General features: G+C 36.5%; 1 protein-coding gene across 2 annotated transcripts in view; it reads left to right on the forward strand.

Moving 5' to 3' along the window:
- SOS1 (salt overly sensitive 1) overlaps window positions 1-23,193 on the forward strand; it is a 62,555-nt gene that overhangs the window by 18,131 nt on the left and 21,231 nt on the right. For both annotated transcript variants that reach the window (NM_001281211.1, XM_010653187.3), the window contains 4 exon segments: window positions 6,086-6,270; window positions 7,969-8,016; window positions 8,133-8,240; window positions 8,710-8,941. In NM_001281211.1, coding sequence (NP_001268140.1) covers window positions 6,086-6,270; window positions 7,969-8,016; window positions 8,133-8,240; window positions 8,710-8,941 — 573 coding nt within the window.

Here is a 23,193-nt window from a genome sequence, read left to right on the forward strand (position 1 = left end):
TAGTTGGGGTTTCAAATAAATGAAAATAATGCTTACATGAGGATAGGGTGCATAGGGTGTCAAAGTTTTACTTAACATGGAACAAATTACAGTATTGGCAGAGGCCAAAATGAGGCTGTAGAGTGACAATGGGGCCCTTTAGTGAGTAAAATGAAAATTCTGTGTTTCTTTGGCTGTCAGAATCCAACTTAGCTGTAGCATATGTTGGTTAATTGTTTCTCCTGACTAATGTATTTATGTTAAAAAAGTTCCTTGACATTTTCTCCAGAATTTCTTGATAGAGCTTTTCATTTTTTGATTGGATGTGATGTATTGAATGATTTTGTGAAGTTGTTAAACAGAGAATTAATAAGTTCTTGTTGACTTGGAAGAGGTTGCAAGGAGAATCCAATACACTTTGAATGCTGCATATCTGTGTAAATATGATGCTTGTTTATGGGACTGAAACCCTTCCTCACATATGGCCCCATAGCCACATGTGGGAGACAAATCAACAGCAACGGTGGATAGGCCCCATGGCCGCACATGATGGGATGACAAATCTGTAGCAGCAGTTGATAAATAGATAGCATGTTCCACGTACCTGCTTGTGGGGAGACAAATCAATAGCAGCAGTAGATAGGCCCCAGACCCTGAGGTGATGGGGAGATCATATCATTGTAGTAATAGATAAATAGATAGGTAGGTGATGGTGAGACAAATCAATCGTGGTAGTAGATAAATAGATGAGGCCTATAGTTGTAGGAGAGACTCTAACTTGAGACTTGTAGTCCTGATACCATGTTAAGCTAACAACTTTCCTAGAAGTTTAAGCTGTTAGGTTATGAAACCACAGTACATATCATACTAATTGTTCCAAAAATGACGAGTACAGAATTTTATTGACCCCTTGGAAAACTCAGTCAATATATTCCTTTCCTCTCCATTAATATTATGTGGAACCATATCAAAATATTAAAAGTTTGGATAATTATTGAATTGGATATTTTACTTGAATGGTTATATTCCCACAGCTGTTCAGTCTTTAAATAGTCAAATCTTGGATTTTTGATCTCTTCTCTAAATGATGGGCATTTTTGGGGTTTCAATTTTGAATGCAATGGCAAAGAGAGTCTTTTTATTTTTTATTTTTCCTTTTTCCTTTTTGAATTTTCTTATTTTTTAAAAAAATTCTTTTTCAAATGAGAGAATGCAAACAAACAGAGTTGGCCAATGCCTCCTTAAAAAGGCTGAAAAAATATTTATAGTTAAATTTTATTGAGTAATCCAAGGGTTTGGACCTTTTGTCGCAATGCTGTGTATTTTAGATATTCCTTTTTAAGTTATATTTAGGATTTGAAAATATTTATTTTCTAATGATTTCTTGTTGTGAGAAGGTTTTATTTATTTATTGTTATTTATAGGCAAAGTTTCTTTCTTCTTAATTTCTATTTTCAAAAATTTCGATCTTATGTTTTAATTCCATTGTTTAGAAGGTTTAAAAGTTCTAGAGAAAAGAAATAAGGTCTTAGGAGGCTACGAGTATGTTAGTTTTTTTCTTTTTAATGACTTTATTGAGTTTTTAAAGTTTTTATTTATTTTTATAGCCTATTAATGAAGCTAATTGATATAAAAGGAAAACAACATGAATGATGAGACCTTTTGCAAATTTTATTAGTGAAATTTCAATTATATTCTCTTTTATGTAAGACACCTAGAAAGTCTTAGTGAAACTTAAGGTTTATTTCTCTTTCTTCTATTTAATTGTGAGATTCCATTATTCTTGCTTCTAGGTGATATAAATTAGAAGACATTGGTGAGATTATAAGGTTTTTCTTTCTTCTCTTTCTTCTTCGTGGATGTACTTTCTTGTGTCATAACCCTTTCACATTCTCCTCCACAAATCCTGATAGGGTAAAGGCCTAGTCCACCATGGTTTAATTGCAAGTGCTACCTTGGCATTGTCCTACATAATGTCACCTCCTTTTTTAGTCATTTCTCCTATGGATTCATTAATAGGCATGGCCAATGGCTTTGTAGAGTTATGCTTCTAATCTCTGTTCCTTTTATTTGGAAAGTAAGAAAGAGAATACTTGAAAATTATTTAGTGGAGTGAGAAATTTTTTTTGAAGAAAGGTACTTTAAGGCCTCCTAGAAGAAATCACCCTTTGCATTTCATATCCATCCCTTGTATGGAGAGAAATAATTGAAGAGAAGTCGCATATGAAAGTGGAATCAGATATGTGAAGGGAAAAGTATTTTCAAGTGCTTTGATCATGGGAGACGTGCCAAATTAAGGGAGACTTTATGAGATGGCTTTTATTTGATTTGTTGTTCAGGGTACAAAAGTTGAGTAGTCAAGCATCGATAAAGTTAGTGCAGCCAAATGGAATATTGAGATGCATTGTTGGAAAGATAAGAATGATTAGAAGAAGAGATTAATTTATTTACAAGAAGAGAAAGCTGTGGTGGAAAACGGCTTCCATGATCCTTTGTGCCTTTTCACAATATGACATATTAATATATGTAATAATCGAAAGAAGTTAATAAAGTAAAAATATTTGTATATTTTTATAATATTAACAAAATATGTATAAATGTGTAATAACAAAAAACAATACATTAAACAATGAGAACTATGTTAGTGTCAAATGATCGATTCATCAAAAAAAAATGTTAGTGTCAAATGATCTAATAATTTCCATTGTCAATGCTATCGTGCCTACATAATTAATTTAAATAATTTTTTAAAGTTAAAAAGATAAATAATGAAATAAGTTGAATTGAAAAATATATAAAAATAAAATATTTTTTGGAGGGTTCCCTTGCTATATGTATTATGGACATTATGAAAGGAGACGAACCAAATATATTTAAAAAATAGAGAAATGTCTGATTAAGCATTAAAACTTACTTTTCTTTGTAATTTTTTGTTGTAGGCTAGGTTATATATTGATGGGGAGTCCCTAACTATCATAGATTTTTGTAGATTGATTTGGGTCCTCATGAAGGGGATTTTGTTTTTGTTGCCCTTTTTGTTTTTTGTTTTTTTTTTCATTCTAGCATCCGTTGTATACAGCTTGTGTTCTTTGGTGTGCTTTTGCTCAACGTTGTTTTTTTTTTTTTTGATAGATTCCTTTGCTCAACGTTGTTAATATAATTTCTTTATTTTCCTATCAAAAAGATAAAAATAAAATATTGAAAGCATAAGAGAGGGATTAGGGTTAGGATTTATTGAGAAAGAAAAAAACCAGAAAAAGAAAAAATGGTAGACTAAAATGTGAAAGATGGAAAATAAAAGATTGATATGAATGTGAGAATGTGAAATGCATTTTGGCATTTGCAGCGAGGGACCAGATTCTTCTTTTTTTCTTGTTATTTTTTATTCAATGATTTGATATAAAAAAAAAAAGAAAAAAAAAAAAAGAGGTGGGGGGGAGATGTTGAAGGGATATCCTGAAATAAAAATGGATGAACGGAAGGTGAATGGAAAATACAAGGTGGATTTTGAGTTAGAGACTGGTTTTTTTGTTATATTGATTGAATAAGGGAAGTTTTATTTATTTTATTATTATTGTTATTTTAATTTGATGTTTGAAATGAGCAGAGTTTATGATCAATTAATTTTTATCATTAAATAAAGTGATAATGTGGCTTAATAAGAGACCTTGAGGATCAGGAGGCTTTTTTCACTTGAGATAATCATATACAACATGTGGTGGTTTGCTAAGTGCTAATATGGTTTCTTCATGTGTTACAAAGACTAATAGGTAGATTAGTTCCAGGCTGTGAAAAAACAAATGAAAACAGCGTTAGGAACTGTTTAGTTGGAAACTATATGTATGTCTGCAGCGACTAAGTGGATCAAGCCCAGGAGGTTCAATTTGGTGGTGCATCATGTGACAACCACTTTTATGTTTGTTGCTGTATGGCTATTTGCCTAGTCTTGAGCCCATCATGGATTGATTCCTCTCATGGGAAGACTTGTGATGTTTTCGTGAGCAGAGATGTAGCTACCCATGTATTTGTCTTGTGAGTATGTGATCTTGAAGGGGAGCAGCTCCACATAAGCTCAGTGTACTAAGTGAAGATCAGTTGGAAATTATAGATCATCTATTTGTGTATGGTAATTTGTGGGAGATTGATCTTGAATTGTTTCTTGTGGCAAACCAACTGTTGTTTTTTGATGAGTTGGTATTTTTTTCATCCCTTGAATTTGAGAGGACAAAGAAAACCTAGGTGCATTATATAATATGGTGCACTTAGAAGCACCTGGTTGATATCTGGTTATATTTGATGAGGGTAAAGGACAGATTGGAATCTGTTATAATATTTGAAATATCGATTTTCCTTCCCATTAATATCTCGTGCCCTTCAATTTTCTTTTTGGGTTAATAGAAATTGAATTCTCTTTTCCTATCTTGTGACATAAAGTCATTTTCTGTTTAAATTGAGTTTACTGCATAAATTTGGCACTTATGGAACTTTAGGGAATTTTGGAACCACATCAATATAAATGTTTTTTTTTTTTTAATTGACTTTGGATTAAAATTTGATTTTCCAGCCAGTGAAACTATTTCATAAAAGAGGTTTAATTGTATTTCAGATGTTCCGATGATTGTCTTTCAAAACTGACTTACATTGCTTTAAATTTCATTTAAAAATGTATGGAGTGGGGGTTTGGAAGGAGATTATGAAGGAAGCTAAGTGGTGTTGGGAGAACATAAAGTTTAAGGTAGGGAAAGGGACCAGAGTAAAATTCTGGTTTGACCAGTGGTGTGGGAATGAGAGGCTGTCCCATTCTTTTCCCCAGCTTTATGAGATGGCGGTCAACAAGAATGCAACGGTTAATGAGATGTGGGATCATAGCAGTGGTCAAGGAGGTTGGAATCTTAGATTTCATAGACTTCAATGATTGGGAGCTGGACTTGATTAGAGGATTGCTTATTATGCTCAGGGACTTCAAGTTATCTTCAGAGGAGGACGTGGTGCTTTGGAAAGGAAGGGGGGGGGGGGGGGGCATGGGAAGTATGGGGTGAAGGGTGCCTATAACGGGCTGGTTGTTATCAATGCTTGCGACTTTCCGTATAGAGGCGTTTGGGTGGACAAGGTCCCAACCAAAGCGGCTTTTTTTGCTTGGGAAGCCGCGTGGGGGAAGATTCTCACCTTGGATAGGCTTCAAAAACGGGGTTGGCAGTTTCCTAACTGATGTTTTTAGTGTGACTGTGAAGAGGAGAGTGTGAATCACATTCTATTACATTGTATAGTGGTAAGGGCCTTATGGGAAATCGTCTTTGCCCTTGTGGGGGTTCAGTGGGTGTTCCCAGAGTTGGTGAAGGAGGCGTTATTCAGTTGGAGGGGTCTCTTTGTGGGGAAAAAGAGGAAAAAAATTTGGAATTCTATCCCGTTGTGTATTTTTTGGACGGTATGGAAGGAAAGGAATATGTTAGCTTTCAAGGGAGGGGTGTTAAATATACAGAAACTCAAAAATTCTTTTGTTTGTACCTTGTGGAGTTGGGCTAGGGTGTATATTGGAGAGGAGTCCTCTTCACTCTTAGGTTTTTTGGAGTGGCTAGCGGCCACTTAAGGGAGGGTAAGGGTGTTTGTTTTTTGTGCTCTCGTTTTGAGGCTGATTTGTATACGTCCTGTATGCTTGGTGGCCTTTGCCCTTTAATATATTTGTGTTATCTATCAAAAAAAAAAAAATTTCATTTAAAAATGTCAAAATATGATTGTAGATGAACTCTTTTTGTGTGGTGTAGTTAGGCTGTTCTTATCTAAGATCTAGGTTTTTGGTCAATAATTTCATTGTGTAATAATGATGCTACTTCCTATGTTCTTCGGATAGAGTAAGAGTAAGTAACATTGTCTTTAAGCATGATCTAATGCTTCTTTTAAGATATTCTAGAGAGAGAAAAGTTTACCTAAAATTAACCTTTGATGTGTGTTATTCTCTAATATTTATTTCAGCTTTCTTATTGCCGAAAGCAAAGATAATTTTATTATACTAGTTCTTCCATGTTCTTTCCCTTATACAAACCAAGATCACTTATTTTGATTCTTCAAAATTTAATGGAATCCTGTGATCCTACTACTTCTGTTCCAGGAAATTCATGGGGCTACCTCATTCTTCTTTATGTTTATGTCCAAGTCTCTCGGATTGTAGTTGTTGGAGTCTCATATCCCTTTCTGTGGTATTTTGGCTATGGCCTGGATTGGAAGGAAGCTATTATCCTCATATGGTCAGGCTTGCGAGGAGCTGTGGCATTGTCACTTTCACTGTCAGTTAAGGCAAGTTTTAATGGATTGGATTATCTATATTTTATAGTTTAGAAATTATGCTAATTAAGTTTCTCAATGTTCTATTCTGAATTTTTTAAATTTCTCAAATTGTGATTTACCTAATTCTTTTTCTCAAATTCTGGGAGACACTTTTTATTTAATAGAAATGAATTGAGGTTTGTGTCTGATCATAATTAATGGAATTTGCCTTTCTACTGGATTTTTGAAATAAAAACAGAGTTCTAATAATTATACTGCAATAATATTAGCATGTTTTTCTGTCTTCTTTCTTGGGAAGGGGTAGTAAATTTTTGTTCTAAAACATGGATGTTCTCTTTTGTATGCTAACCAGTAGTATTTAGTATTATGATATACTAAACATTTTTTACAAAAATCAAAGATGGGAATCTCATTAAGATTTTAACAACATCTACACAAAAAGTTACAACTTTACACTGTCATTTTTTAGCTTGTAATTTTATTAAAGAAAACAATGGAAAGGGTGTAAGGCATCCCCTTGCACCACAGGAACCTACTTTTTTCTTTTGTGGATAAGATTTTGTTGCTTCCAATTGAAATTTAAGAACTTGAGAAGCTACTAGAAATGCAATGTGGGACTAGCTAAGAGTGATTGCTTTCAACAAAGATCGAAATGTTTTTTAAGATACTTCAACTTTTAGTTTAATACACATCAATTATGATTAGACACAAAATTCAATTCATTACTTCAACTTTTAGCTTAATATATACAGTAACTATGATTAGACACAAAACTCAATTCATTCTATTAAATAAAAAGGGGCAGAAGGACAAGACATCCTTCCATAGTATATAGAATTTGATAAAAGCATTACACGCTACTCAAGGAAGGAAAAGAAAAAATCCTAATAACAAATCAAAGATATGGTAATTATTATTCATGGGGGGTTTTGGGAAGGGGGTAAAAAATTGCCTGCAAAAGACACCAAAAGTTTTACACCTTCAGGTAAAAAAATTGTCATTTGGTTGGTTAAGTGATGAACGTGACAAAGAGAACGCCCCAACTCTATAGTGGTATCCAAAACTTGCCACATACACTCGTCAAACCTCTACGAGTCTAGTCTTTTCTTAGTTTTCTACTAGAAGATTAGAAGGGCCTTAAGCTAGATAGTGGCTTGATCTGCACTCCATATGTTCCAACAGAGGAGTAGGCGGCTAACATTCTAACCAAAGGAATGGCTAGTTACTCTTTTTGGAAAACCACAAACAAGCAAGGGGGAGCGTTGACTGATTGTGATTGATTGATAGCTTGTTGACTAATGGTGATTTATTGAAATTTACAGCTTATACAAGCTGTAAATTAGGGCTGTAAATCAGTGATAAAATTAGGGCTATAAATTATGGATTTCTTCCTTGTTGGTGTCTACACCTGTTTAAATTCCCCCATCTTCAGATATGTTGATCAAACAGATAATGAATTTATGCACAGAATTCTATCAACACCTGTATTATAGTCCAATTAGTTCTGCATCTTGCAAAGAACAATAAGTCTCAAAGGTGACATGTTGTACACATACATATAAAAAATAGTCAATTGTTTATGTCTAATTAAATAGTGGATCCATAGCTATTGGTTTTCAATACAAGAAATTTGTTGTCTGATCATTGTAATGCATTTCTGGTGCCTAACTGCAATTGCTTCTAATCATCTACCTTCTTCTTTTCCAGCGTGCTAGTGACAGTTCATCATATCTCAGTTCAGAAACAGGAACACTGGTATGCTGTCAGACAATGCATCTTGAATACATGTTTATCCCAATAGTTTTAATAATGGGGCTGAATTAATATTGATATTTGTCAATATATTGAATTAAAATTTTCCGCTTTTACAGTTTGTTTTCTTCACTGGTGGAATTGTATTCCTGACACTTATTGTGAATGGCTCAACCACACAATTTATTTTACATCTTCTCAACATGGATAAGCTATCAGAAGTAAAGGTGAGGCTTCTTCTGATTTCCAGCACAAGCTGCAAGCACTTGACTTTGATTTAACCTTTTGAGGTTACTTCTCTCTCTGACATCAGGGCAACTGGTTCAATATTAAATGTTTTCAAAACATTGCATATTATCTAGAAAATCTCTCCTATGAGAATTTTGAGACTAATAAAAAGTAGAAGACGTTATATTTAAATAAATAACAAACCTTTATTTGGTGAAACAAAGAACCAGTCCCATGGGAACAGTAGCCCCAGTAGGATGCAGTTATCTGTGTTTATCGGCCTAGTTGATGTACTTCTTGGAAATTTAACATGAAAATATCTCTTGTGTGCATACAAGTTTTAATCTTAAGTTTCAGTTTATAACTTTGATTTCTCTGGAAAGGAATAATGTTGTTTAATGTTTCCACTACATACTTCAGTCTTTAGATGTGTTTCTTTTTTTCTTCTGTGTTTGTATTTCATGACAGAGGCGCATATTGGACTATACAAAATATGAAATGTTGAACAAAGCATTGGAGGCCTTTGGTGATCTTGGAGATGATGAGGAACTAGGACCTGCTGACTGGCCCACAGTCAAAAGATATATTGCAAGCTTAAATGATGTAGAAGGGGGACTTGTACACCCTCATACTGTATATGAAAGTGATAATAATCTGTACCCTACAAATTTGAAAGATATACGCATACGCCTTTTGAATGGTAAGTATATTTTTGCAGTTTCTTCTAGTCTTGGTATTCTATTTCTGATGATTGTTGCATCGGTCCTCTTTCCATTTCAAGTTACTTTGGCCAAAGCAATGATGCAGCATTAAGAAGCTCCCCTAGCTTCTTTAATTTTTCCTTTTTTTTTTGTTTCTATTTATCAGGATACTCTCCAGGTTAAGTTTTTCCTATTTAAGGTGGGAAATTCAAAATTGAGGGCTTTGTCTCTTTTTTACTTTCATTGTTATTTCCATATGGCCTACAATGTTATGCTAACATTATGCTGTTTCTTACGTTTCCTTTTGTGCTTGCATGATTCTTGAAGTTTTTGCATGAGGAGTTCATTTAATATTTCATAAGTACAAATTCTTGAAGCTTTTCAATCATTTTTTTTCTATGATTATTTGAAGCAGAAGCATGTCCCAATCTGTGCAATAGGGCATGAATAAAAGATAGGCCATTTTATTGCATGTGGTATGGACACTAGATGCAGACCATAAAGCAAATATGTCCTTTCATAGACAGTGTGGGGGTTTAAAGCATTAGGAAGAATCACATATGATCAAGTGATGAATAAGGCAAGATGGTTGGTGCAAACATCAAATAGTTTCAATGCATAGGCATCTCACACCAACTGCATTTACTACTAATATAGTTTGCATATATTTAAATTTTCAAGGAAATCTAGGAACAAATATGCAAAGCAACATTGGAGATGGATCAAAAATGCAAAAATTTTTAGTGATCAACACTAGAAATAGTAGGAATAGTAGATTGGAGATTGGACAAAGTTGATGGGTTCTAATTATTTAATTAATCCTATTGGATTCCAATTAATTAATTATCCTAGTTCAAAAAGACCATTTATATGATCTAGTGCAACATCACATTTTTACTAAATTGCAAATATGCACACATATGAATTAAAAATCTAAAATTACACTCAAAACCATGTCACCATGAATCAAGAGTTTGAATGGGAACCACAGGGACCTACAAGAAAATCATGGCATTCTTAGAATCAAATTTTTAAGTTGACTCAACATCCTATTACGAAGAGTCAACTGCATTCTAGTATCTTATGAAATTATAATGAGATACAACTCAGATCTACGACCTACTATTCACTACATGTAGACTCCCCATGAATTGGTGTCGTGATCTAACGAGGTACATATTAACCTTTTAAGATTACCTCTCCAATCCTTGAATTACAGATCTTTCTATTATTTGATCATTTGACATACTCTAGCTCATAAGAACATATGTCAAATTCCACTTAAAAAATTACTGCAACAATAAATTTTATAATCACATGTCCTTAGGATGACTCAGGAGGACATATCGTCTTAATTTTCATGAAATATCATGGTGTCTTTATTGAAAATACCTATTGCCACCGACCTCTATCAATAGTGACCAAATCCGTAGGGAATATATAACCACCTTAGAGTCTCACCCGTAGGTTAAAGTCTCTTGATGACTTTAACACAGACTCAATGTCCTCTCAAGGTTGAGAGTTTATGTGGCATAGGAGCTTGGTGAATTATGACTACCCGATAGCTAATGTCATGATTCACCATAGTTCCATTCCAATGTGTAAATGATACACAATAGTACACTCACCATGGGAAACTCATCCTGATGACCAAGACCAATCATCCCTCAAATTAGGAAGTAGTGCACTATAGCCTCAAATAGATTGCCCAAGTCTATTAACTAATTGTGAACAAAACATCTACTTGCGAAGAACTCATGACTTAGATCTTTCGTGTAACTTTTAATTCACTTAAGTCATATACAATGCAAGAGATGTCAGACTTGAATGCTTAACATATATAATGCATAAATGAGATAAAAAAAAGGAGAACTAGAATCATAATATAAATATTAATGAATTCCATTTATCCTTATATCATATCATGCTTTTAAAGGCTCCATCCCAACTAATGCAAACTAACCCCACGCTTAATTTCACTTCTCAAACCATTTACAAACCTAGTAACAATGACTCAATAGTCCTTGTGAATGCCACAACATAACATTGGTTCCTTAAATTGGCCATATACTTAGTAATAGAGGAAGTAGCTTGTCTGAGGTTTAATAATTGATCTAACAAGTGATTTCTATGATTGGCTACTAAATACTTTTTTGTTAGTCTTAACTTCACCTCTTCCCACAATATAATAGGGTCTTGACTTAGATAGTTGATGTCATGCAAGTCTGACTGCCAATAACACTTAGTAGATCCTATGAGTTTTATCTTAGCACAACAAACTCGTTGAGTGTCAATCATGCTATACCAATCAAAGTAATCTTCTAATTGGCTAACTAATCCAAAAACACATCTAGCTCTAACGTACCATCAAACTATAACACCTTTATGTTTAATCTCATAGTGTTTTCATCTACCTCCTTGTGGATATACCTCGATTAGTCATAATGGTTTAGTAGAGATAAAGGTTTTTTTTGTCAACAATGGTATCTATCCTAGGGTGATGCCTAAAGGTATTCCTAACACCCTCATTTAGAAATTGTGGCATAGATTCTCCTATCACCGAGAATAGACATTAGGGGACTAAAAGCTTCATCCTCATCTACATCATCATCCTCGTTTCTATGTTTGCTTTTGGGTGACTTTCCCTAAGGTGTAGGTAGCAAAGTCACTTGAGAATCTCTTAGTCCTTTATGATTTAGGGATTGATAAGAGTTTTTTCCTATAGTAGACTCATCTATTGTTTCTCCCTTGTGGAACTTTCCAGTATCTTTCAATAAATGATCCAAGTCTACAAGAAGTTTGATGACTCTATCTTTTACTTCTTTCATATGGACTTGTATGATTGTCACAATGGTTGTGAGGTGTTGTGCATCCCCTTGAAGAGTCAAATGAGATTGTTCTAATTTTATGACCTTCATGTTTGGTGAAAACAAAGATTAGGCAAAAAAAGGAAACCAAGAAAAATGATGAAAAAAGGGATAATGTTGAGACAAACTTGAATTATTTTAATTAATATCAAATCACTTCTAGATTGGATGAATGAAATGAATAATGACTCAAACGACGGACCATACAATGACTCAAAAGAAAGTTAAAAAGTACAAAACAAGTAAGAAATAAGCTAAGGTTAAAAAAAAAAAAGGTGAAATAAATGGTTCACATTTTTTTTATTAAGGTGATAGCAAAAAGGGAAATAAGAAAATGAAGGCAAGAATACTTACACATTACTTGTTAAATCAAAGAACTAAACTAATAGCATATATTTCCAAGTAGTGAAAAAAAAAAAAAATACCTCATGAGACTTGATGGAGGAATTGAGCCCTTAGATTGATAAGAAGATTCCAATGATACAAAACACATCTAAAAATCAACCTTGGCTGTAGTTTAGCGCCTGTAGTTTAGTAGTGAACATTCCATGTTGCAAAACACATCCAAAAATCAAGCTTGGCTATGTTTTAGTGCTTGTAATTTAGCAGTGAGAATTGCACATTGCAAAACACGTCTAGAAATTGACCTTCCTCTGATATTCATTGATGTAGGACAGTAGAGGAAAAACAATATAGAGGAATAAAATGGAAGTAGGAGAGAGAAATTATAAAGGATCTTGGTCCTTTGATATATTTTCTAAGCATGGAGGCAGCACATTCTAGCAAAGGTATTGCAATCTTATATAGAAAGTACACATTTGATTTGTTAAAAGAAATGGGCATACTAGGATTAAAATCTTGTGATGTTCCCATTGATGCCAATCACAAAATTAGACTATCTGAGAAAGGTAAAGCAATTGATAGAGAACGTTACCAAAAGGTTATTTGGTAAGTTAATCTATTTGTCACATAGTAGGCCAAATACAGCTTTTTGAGTTGGTGTTGTGAGCCAATATATGCAATTATCTAGTGAAAACACATGGAAGTAGTATACAAGATCCTAAAGTACTTAAAGAGGACACTGAGGAGGGGGTTTTTATTCAAAAGAAGTGAACAATTACTACTAAAAGCCTTCACGAACACTAACTGTGCAGTTTCTATCATGGCAGGAGATCAACTTCAAGTTTTTGCACATTTGTTAAGGGAAACCTTGTAACTTGGAGAAGTAAGAAGCAAGTGGTTTTTGCTATAATAGTGCAGAAGAAGCTGAGTTTAGAGTTGTGGCACATGGGATGTGTGAACTTCATTGGCTAAATATTTCTTAGAAAAGTTGAAGTCATGGATAGAGGCTGCTATGAGATTGTATTGTGTCAACATGGCAGTAATAAACATAGCTCAGAATCCAGTACAACACTACCAGACAAAACATGTTGAGATTGATCAACACTTCATAAAGGAAAAGCTAGAAAATAGACTAAATTGCATGCCTTTCATTCTAACAGAGGAACAACTGGCTGACATATTCACCAAAGGACTGCCTAAACCAAAATTTAAGTCTTTAACGCACATGTTGGGTTTGATTGATATCTTAGAACCAACTTGATAGGAAGTGTAAAAATGTTTGATTGGTTTAGGAGCTATTTTCTAGGAGAAATAGTTGCGATAAGTCTGATTGGTAGGGGTACAAATCAAGGATAATTATCTCCTATATTAAATTAACTTCCTATTCAAATTAGGATAACTATAATAACAAATCTTAGTCTTATATGTAGTTATATATATGTATATATAACTGTGGAAGTCCATCCCGTTGTACATTTTTTGGACGATTTGGAAGGGGGTGGGGGGGTGTTAGCAATTCAGAAGTTAAAAACTTCTTTTGTGTGTAATTTATAGGGTTGGGCTAAATTGTATATTGGAAAGGAGCCGCTCTCCCTTATAGGCTTCTTGGAGTGGTTAGCCTCCATTTAGGGGTGCGTGATTTTTGTTCTTTTTTGGTTGGGAGGCCTTAGTCGCCTCATATACTCCTTGTATGCTTTGCGGCTCTTTTGCCTTCTGTTAATATATTATGCGTTTACTTATCAAAATATATATATATATATATATAATGATTTTAAAAAGTTTTATATAAGCGTGATAAATGGTAATATTCGAAAAAAAATTTCAATATTCTTAAATTTTTTAAGCAAAAATGACAATTATATGATATTGATTAATAATAATCAAATAACAATTGTTGAATATAATGTATTTATAGTATCTTATCTTTCCTTGTTAATATAGGTCACATGTATGGTAGTTAGGACTCCTAGCCTTGTATGGTAGTTAGGACTCCTAGCCTTGTATATATATATCTCTCAATTGTAAGTAGATATTACATGAATGAGAATTAAGGTTTTTCTTCTTTCTCTCTCTCAACATGGTATCAGAGCTAGGGAAGAAAACCTAATTCTTTCCTGTTTCCCGTGTCATCAACTCCGGGCAACCTTTCGGTGACCGTGTTTCATTCCGGTCACCTTCCCCATCTGCCAATACTTTCCGGTCAGTCGGAACGTCGTTAGAAACCACTCACCGCCGGCGAAATTTGCCGGCGAACTTTCCGGCGAACTTTTCCGGCGACCTATTTTTCCGACACCGACCATACCAGAAGGAGCGCCTGGAGGAGATCTCCAACTTTTGTGAAGGCACCGGCACCAAAAGAGGATCCACGCGCCGGCCACGCGCCATTTTCCAGCCGGCGACTGCATCTCACGCGCCGGCGCGTGAGGGCGCGTGAGGCCTTTTCCGGCGACGCGCCTCCTCCTCCAGCCTCGTCTGCCGCCGACCAGCATCCCTACCTACCTGGTTCTCCCATCCGAGCCCTGCACGTACCTCTTTTGGGGATTTTTGTCTCCGTCAGCCCTCCAAACAGCCTTTCCGGCGAAGTTCCGGCTACTTTCTCTCCACCCCAATCCCTGCACGTGCCTTGGGAAGTGTTCTTCTACCTTTCTGGTGGTACCACGTCGCGATCTGAGGCCGTCTCCCTTTTTCGGTGGTGCCACGCCGCAATCTGAAGCCGTATTAGGGCTCTCTTCGATCCAAATACGTGAATATGACCACCAAAAATCAGATCTTTACCTCTGTTATCTCTGGATCTCCTATGATTACCTCAGAGAAATTGGTTGGCAGTGAAAATTATCTTTCCTGGTCTGTCTCTGTTGAACTTTGGTTTATGGGTCAAGGATATGAGGATCACTTGGTTACCCAGGAGGCAGATATCCCTGAGGTTGACCGCGTACAGTGGAGGAAGATAGATGCACAGTTATGTAGTGTATTATGGCAATCGGTTGATCCCCGGATTCTTCTTCATCTTCAGGCCTATAAAACTTGTTTTAAATTTTGGACTCAGGCCAAAGGATTATACACGAATGATATCCAGCGTCTTTATAAGGTGGCTTCTGCTATTGTCCATCTCAGCCAACAGGACTTGGATCTATCTACTTATATTGGTCAGATTGCCTCTCTTAAAGAGCAGTTCTTGACTGTGATGCCTCTTACTCCTGATGTTGGGGCTCAACAAACACAGCTTGACAAGTTCTTCATGGTCCTTACTCTTATTGGCCTCCGTCCGGATCTTGAGCCTATTCGTGATCAGATTCTTGGTAGTTCATCAGTTCCGTCCTTGGATGATGTGTTTGCTCGCCTCCTCCGTATCTCGTCCACTCAGACTTTGCCATCTGATAGCGCTTCAGATTCTTCTGTGTTAGTTTCTCAAACTACCTCTCGAGGAGGACGCAGTGGTACCCGAGGTAGAGGCCAACGTCCTCATTGCACCTATTGCAATAAACTTGGCCACACTCGCGATCGTTGCTATCAGTTACATGGAAGACCTCCTCGCACTGCCCATATGGCCCAGTCCTCTGATTCTCCGCTGCCTCAGCCTCCGAGCTCCTCCGCATCTCAGACATCTCAGGCTTCTATTGCCTCTGTTGCCCAGCCTGGTAATGCCTCTGCCTGCCTTACCCACACATCTTCTCTTGGACCCTGGATTCTAGATTCTGGAGCATCTGATCACCTATCTGGTAATAAGGATCTTTTCTCCTCTATTACTACTACCTCTGATTTACCTACTGTTACCTTAGCTAATGGTTCTCAAACTGTGGCTAAAGGTATTGGTTTGACCCTTCCTCTGCCTTCTCTACCTCTCACTTCTGTCCTTTATACTCCTGAATGTCCTTTTAATCTTATTTCCATCAGCAAAATCACTCGTACTCTTAATTGTTCTATTACCTTTTCTGATAAATTTGTGACCTTGCAGGACCGGAGTACGGGGAAGACGATTGGCATAGGACGTGAGTCTCAAGGCCTCTATCACCTCACCTCAGATTCATCTCCTGCAGTTTGCATTTCCACTGATGCTCCTCTCCTCATTCACAATCGTCTGGGCCACCCTAGTCTCTCCAAGTTCCAGAAGATGGTTCCTCGTTTTTCCACTTTGTCGTCGCTTCCGTGTGAGTCATGTCAGCTTGGGAAACATACTCGTGTCTCGTTCCCAAAGCGTTTGAATAATCGGGCAAAGTCTCCTTTTGAGCTTGTCCACACTGATGTTTGGGGTCCTTGTCGGACTGCATCTACTTTAGGATTTCAGTATTTTGTCACTTTCATTGATGACTATTCTCGATGTACTTGGTTGTTTTTAATGAAAAATCGAGCTGAGTTATTCTCTATTTTCCAGAAATTTTATACTGAAATCCAAACCCAGTTCAATATTTCTATTCGTGTGTTACGCAGTGACAATGCCAGAGAATATTTTTCAGCCCAATTTACTTCGTTTATGTCTCATCATGGGATTCTTCATCAGTCTTCTTGTGCTCATACTCCTCAACAAAATGGGGTAGCTGAACGCAAGAATCGACATCTTGTTGAGACAGCTCGTACTCTCCTCCTCCATAGTCACGTTCCTTTTCGTTTTTGGGGGGACGCTGTTCTTACCGCTTGTTATTTGATTAATCGTATGCCCTCCTCTGTCTTACACGATCAGATTCCTCACTCCCTTCTTTTCCCTGACCAACCACTTTATTTCCTTCGCCCTCGTGTCTTTGGTTGTACTTGCTTTGTTCATATTCTCACTCCTGGACAGGACAAGCTTTCCGCCAAAGCCATGAAGTGCCTTTTCTTGGGATATTCCAGACTTCAGAAGGGTTATCGTTGTTATTCCCTTGAGACTCATCGATACTTTATCTCCGCTGATGTCACCTTCTTTGAGGACTCACCATTCTTTTCCACCACTTCTGAGTCTCTTCCTGTTTCTGAAGTCTTGCCCATTCCCATTGTCTCCCCACCTGATGCTATGCCCCCTCGACCACTTCAGGTTTATCATCGTCGCCCTCGTGTCGTTGCTCCTCTCCCTTTTCCTGAGGCACCTGCTGACTCACTTCCTATCCCTTCGGCTTCACCTGCCCCGGCTCTGCCTTCTCCTAATGACTTACCCATTGCTGTTCGGAAAGGTACTCGCTCTACTCGTAATCCTCATCCTATTTACAATTTTTTGAGTTATCATCGATTATCTTCACCCTATTCTGCTTTTGTTTCTGCTATATCCTCTGTTTCTCTTCCAAAGAGCACCCATGAAGCTCTTTCCCATCCAGGCTGGCGACAGGCAATGGTGGATGAAATGGCTGCTCTGCACTCTAATGGCACTTGGGATCTTGTTGTTTTACCCTCTGGTAAATCTACAGTTGGTTGTCGTTGGGTCTATGCAGTTAAGGTTGGTCCTGATGGTCAGGTTGATCGCCTTAAGGCCCGCTTAGTTGCTAAAGGCTATACTCAAGTTTATGGTTCTGATTATGGTGACACATTCTCACCTGTTGCCAAGATTGCTTCTGTCCGCTTGCTTCTCTCCATGGCTGCTATGTGTTCTTGGCCTCTTTATCAGTTGGATATTAAAAATGCCTTCCTTCATGGTGATCTTGCCGAGGAAGTTTATATGGAGCAACCTCCTGGTTTTGTTGCTCAGGGGGAGTCTGGTTTAGTGTGCAGGTTACGCCGTTCTCTATATGGCTTGAAACAATCTCCTCGAGCATGGTTTAGCCGTTTTAGTTCTGTTGTTCAAGAGTTTGGCATGCTTCGCAGTACAGCAGACCATTCAGTTTTTTATCATCATAACTCTTTGGGGCAGTGTATTTATCTGGTTGTTTATGTGGACGACATCGTCATTACAGGCAGTGATCAGGATGGTATTCAGAAACTAAAGCAACATCTTTTTACCCACTTTCAGACCAAAGACTTGGGGAAACTCAAGTATTTCTTGGGAATTGAGATAGCTCAATCCAGTTCTGGTGTGGTCCTTTCCCAAAGGAAGTATGCTTTAGACATCCTGGAAGAAACCGGTATGTTAGACTGTAAACCGGTAGACACACCTATGGATCCGAATGTCAAACTTGTACCAGGACAGGGGGAGCCTTTAGGAGACCCCGGGAGATATCGACGGCTCGTAGGTAAATTGAACTATCTCACCATTACTCGTCCAGACATTTCTTTTCCTGTGAGTGTTGTTAGTCAATTCCTACAGTCACCATGTGATAGCCATTGGGATGCCGTAATCCGTATTCTTCGATATATCAAAAGTAGACCAGGCCAAGGTGTATTGTACCAGAATAGAGGTCATACTCAAGTTGTTGGTTACACAGATGCAGATTGGGCTGGCTCACCCACAGATAGACGTTCCACTTCAGGGTACTGTGTTTTTATTGGAGGTAATCTAATATCTTGGAAGAGTAAGAAACAAGATGTAGTGGCCAGATCTAGCGCTGAAGCCGAGTATCGAGCTATGGCTTTGGCAACATGTGAACTCATATGGTTGAGACATCTTCTTCAGGAGTTGAGATTTGGAAAGGATGAACAGATGAAACTCATCTGTGATAACCAGGCCGCATTACATATTGCATCCAATCCAGTCTTTCATGAAAGGACCAAGCATATTGAAGTTGACTGTCATTTTATTAGAGAGAAGATCGCATCAGGATGTATTGCTACAAGTTTTGTCAATTCAAATGATCAACTAGCAGACATCTTCACTAAATCTCTCAGAGGTCCTAGGATTAAATATATTTGTAACAAGCTTGGTGCATATGACGTATATGCTCCAGCTTGAGGGGGAGTGTTGAATATAATGTATTTATAGTATCTTATCTTTCCTTGTTAATATAGGTCACATGTATGGTAGTTAGGACTCCTAGCCTTGTATGGTAGTTAGGACTCCTAGCCTTGTATATATATATCTCTCAATTGTAAGTAGATATTACATGAATGAGAATTAAGGTTTTTCTTCTTTCTCTCTCTCAACAACAATGAAAATAAATAATATTAATAATTTGATACAGATTCTAGGTATAAAAAAATGCATATTAACAACCTTGATGTAGTTTCTGTTAAGTACAAAAAATGTTGATTTTTTTTTTGTCTTCATCACTTTTAGTTATAAATAACAATAATTACATAGCTTTTAACTATGTCTAATTTTGTTGGAATATTTGGATTAATTCATTCCAAGCCCAAGATCGTGATATATATATACTCTGTATTAGTTGTATTCATTTATTTGTATCAATATAAGTTAAGTTTTTCCCAATCTATCAGAACCCAACGTCGAGGTTGTCCCAACATGGGTCTTAATAGTTTCGCAAAATAGGAAGAAAACAACATTCTTATCCCGTGTCCACTTCCAAAATGGCTTGTCATGCAAGTTGAATTGTTAATCACAATTTTTATGTTTCAATCAAGGTTAGAGTAGTGAAAATTGTGGTTCTAACTACCCAACTAGAGTTCATAGTAACCTATATATAGGTAATTGAGAATTCAAGTGGAATAAGATATAAAAACTGAATAGAAACTCTGCCAAATCTCTCCTTTCTACTTACTTCTTCGTCATTCTCTTAACTTATCCATCAAAGAAGATGCTCTGAAGGCAACTCTAATCATCTTGGTTGTAAGTATTGCTAGGAAATCACCTCAATAGTATTGTTCACTAAAAGGAGGTTGTTGGAATCCACCAACAGCAATGTCCAAAAGGAAATTTGCAACTTGATACTTAGATCGAAGAGACATTAGCGCATGATAATAATAATACAGGGAATGATGCCTCCAACAATATTGGGTTCCCAAATGTTGATTTTTAAGAAGCAGTTGAGGATTATTTTTGTTTTTTTTTTTTCACTTGTCAATCATATGCTAGTTGCACAAGAGCAATAAAGTGAAAAGTGAAAGTGAATTTCTATATTCCAAACCATGTCATGTTGTAGGAATGAAGCTCATAAATTAATTACTAAAGGAGGTAACCCATATGAATATAGCATTTGAAGCTACCACTATAAAGTTGAAGTTGCCAATTGACTAACTCCTCAACCACACAAGGTAGCATGGATCAATAGGTCTTATATTTCAGTAACAAAATGATATTTGGTTTCTTTTTTTCGTCATTATTATAATGATTATACTTGGTGTAATGTTTTCCTGTGAAAGTCCAATCATGGAAAAACTAATACATATTCTTTTATATTCAATAAAGATAACATTGTTTTTAAAATGTATTGTGAAGCTACCAATTGAACTAAAAGTTTAAGTTGTTAGATAATAGACTAGCAAAGAATATCAAGCTACTTTGGACTAAAGTCCTAACAATCAACCTCACTAGCCTTCTAGACTTGTGAGTAGGCTCAATAAAAAAACATGTGCAAGGAGGGGAACAAACAAGTTGTAAGGTTCAAATTCGTTACATACGAACAACCAAAGCTCTAATACCATATTAAACTTCCAATTTGAAAAAAAAACTTAAGTGTTAGTTGATAGACAAACAATGAATCTCAAGTTAATTTGGCCTTAAGCCCTAACACCCATTGATTCATGAAAGTACATTTTTTCAAATTAATGTAAAATTTTTCAGCCCTAAGAGTGCGCATTACTTACTTCAAGTGTTCCTCATGATCTTCACAAGATCGACTATAGATAAAAATATCATCAAAATGGACAACAACAAACCGTCCAATAAAAGGTTTCAATACCTACATCATAACCCGCATGAAGGTACTTGGAGCATTGGTTAGTCCAAACGACATGACTAACCACTCATACAATCCATCCTTAGTTTTGAAAGATGTCTTCCATTCATCCCCTGGTCTAATACGTATTTGATGATATCCACTTCTTAGATCAATCTTTGAGAAGATTACTGATCCAACCATCATATCTAGCATGTCATCAAGTCTTGGAATTGGAAATCGATACTTGATTGTAATTTTGTTGATTGCACAACTATCCACACGCATCCGCCATGATCCATCCTTCTTTGGTGTTAGTAGGGCAAGAACTCCGCAAGGACTTAGGCTTTCACGAATAAAGCCTTTAGTAAGTAATTCATCAACTTGCCTTTTCAATTCAGCATGCTTTGTTGGATTCATTCTGTAGGCTGGTAAATTTGGTAATGATGCATCGGGAATCAAATCAATGGCATGTTGTACTTCACACATAGGAGGGAGTTGATTAGATAACTCTGCATGCCACAAGTTAGAAAAGTCATCAAGGATTTTACGTACGTTTGCTGGATATTCCTTATCTTATTCTTTAAATTCTTCCATTTTCCAAGCCATTAAAGCAAAAATAACTTTAGTTTCCTTGCTCTCATTTTCAAATTGACACATTGTAAGTACCTTTTTTGGTTGTGCCTCCTCCTCTGACTTCTTAATTGGAGGGACTTCTTTCATTGGACAAAGGATCTTCTTACGCCCGTTGTGTATGAGAGCATATGTATTTTCATAACCGTCGTGTCGAACTCTTCTATCAAAGAGTTAAGGTCTTCCAAGTAAAATATGACTTACTTTTATCTATAGGACCTCACACAATACAGACTCTTCAAAGTCCTTACCAAAAAGGAATGTTACTAAGCAACGAAAACTTACCGAGATAGAGGTGTCATTAACCTGTGCTACTTTGAATGGATTTGGATGTCTCTCTGTTTTAAGGTTTAGCTTCTCAACAAGTTCTTGCGAAACTATGTTCAAACTGTTACCTCCATCAATGATCATGGTGCATAATCTCCCTTGGCAAAAAATACGTGTTTGGAAAATGCTAGTACGTCGCCAATCTTCTTCTTCTTTTACCTTTGGGATAGCTAATAAAGGTCGTACTACAAGACTATGCCCTTCCGTCATACCATCATAGTAGTCACATTCTTCACTAACTTCATCTTCATTGTAAGTCTCTTCTTCCTTTGGGTAACTCTCCAATTCAGATTCTGGTTCTTCAACACAAAAGTGTAATTGGTTGGGCATACAACAACATAATGACCATGCCCACCACACTTAAAGCATAAAGGAGTCACGTCTACTTTTCTATCTCCAATACTCATTGAAGTTTTACCCTTATTACCATTCTTATGAGCCACATTCGAAGTTTGTTGAGTGTTGCCCCCACCATTCACATGATTAGAAGTTTTGAAGTTTGATGTGCTTAAAGGTTTGCTTACTGTCCTGTTGGAGAAAGTGCTCCCAATTTGTGAACTTGGACGCTTGGAAACCCGAAATTTGAGGCCTTCTTCTATTTTGAGGGTTAGTTGATAAACATCATCTACGGTAGAAGTGTGTGCAACTATCATCTCAAGTTGAATCTCCATTCGAAGTCCAGCTTTGTAGCGGGCTGCAAGTTGAGCATCACTTTCCCGCACTTGATTCCGAATGCTCAATTTATGGAATTCTTCTGTATATTCTTCAACGGACTTGGTTCCTTGTTTAAGGGAAAACAATTTTGTATACATAAGTTGTTCATAATCAGTTGGGAGAAAGTGCTCCTTCATCTTCAACTTCATCTCGTCCCATGTGTCAATAGGTGGTTGGCCAGTTCTATGAACTTGATTCTCAATATTATGCCACCATAGATGTGCTGTTCCTTTTAACTTTGCCTTCACAAAACGAACTTTTCTATTTTCGGGCATTGCATACCAATCAAAGTAATCTTCCATTGACATAATCCAATCAAGAAAAGCTGTTGGATTTAGTTTTCCATAAAATTCAGCAACTTCAAGACGTACCTTTTTAGTCACATCATCATCTAGCTCAAAAAGTCCGGCCCTTCTTTGAGTCCCCATCATAAAATGGTCTTGTTCTTCGCATGATCGACTTGGCGATTGTCTAAATTGATGACTTGCAATCTCCTCTTCAATTGGTCGTTTTTCTTGACTCTTTTCTAATAACTTCATTATCTCATCAAGTTTGCTATTTAGTTGTATTATAGCATCTTGATGGGATTGTTGTGTGGCTGAAATTTCCTCCAAGCGTATTGTAGCGGCATCTTGATTGCTAGAAGTTTTTTTGGAACTCATGCTTGCATAAGTTGCTCCGCTCCTTAATTGCATA

The sequence above is a fragment of the Vitis vinifera genome, chromosome 1 (genome assembly GCF_030704535.1).
Source record: "Vitis vinifera cultivar Pinot Noir 40024 chromosome 1, ASM3070453v1".
NCBI classification, from domain to species: domain Eukaryota; kingdom Viridiplantae; phylum Streptophyta; class Magnoliopsida; order Vitales; family Vitaceae; genus Vitis; species Vitis vinifera.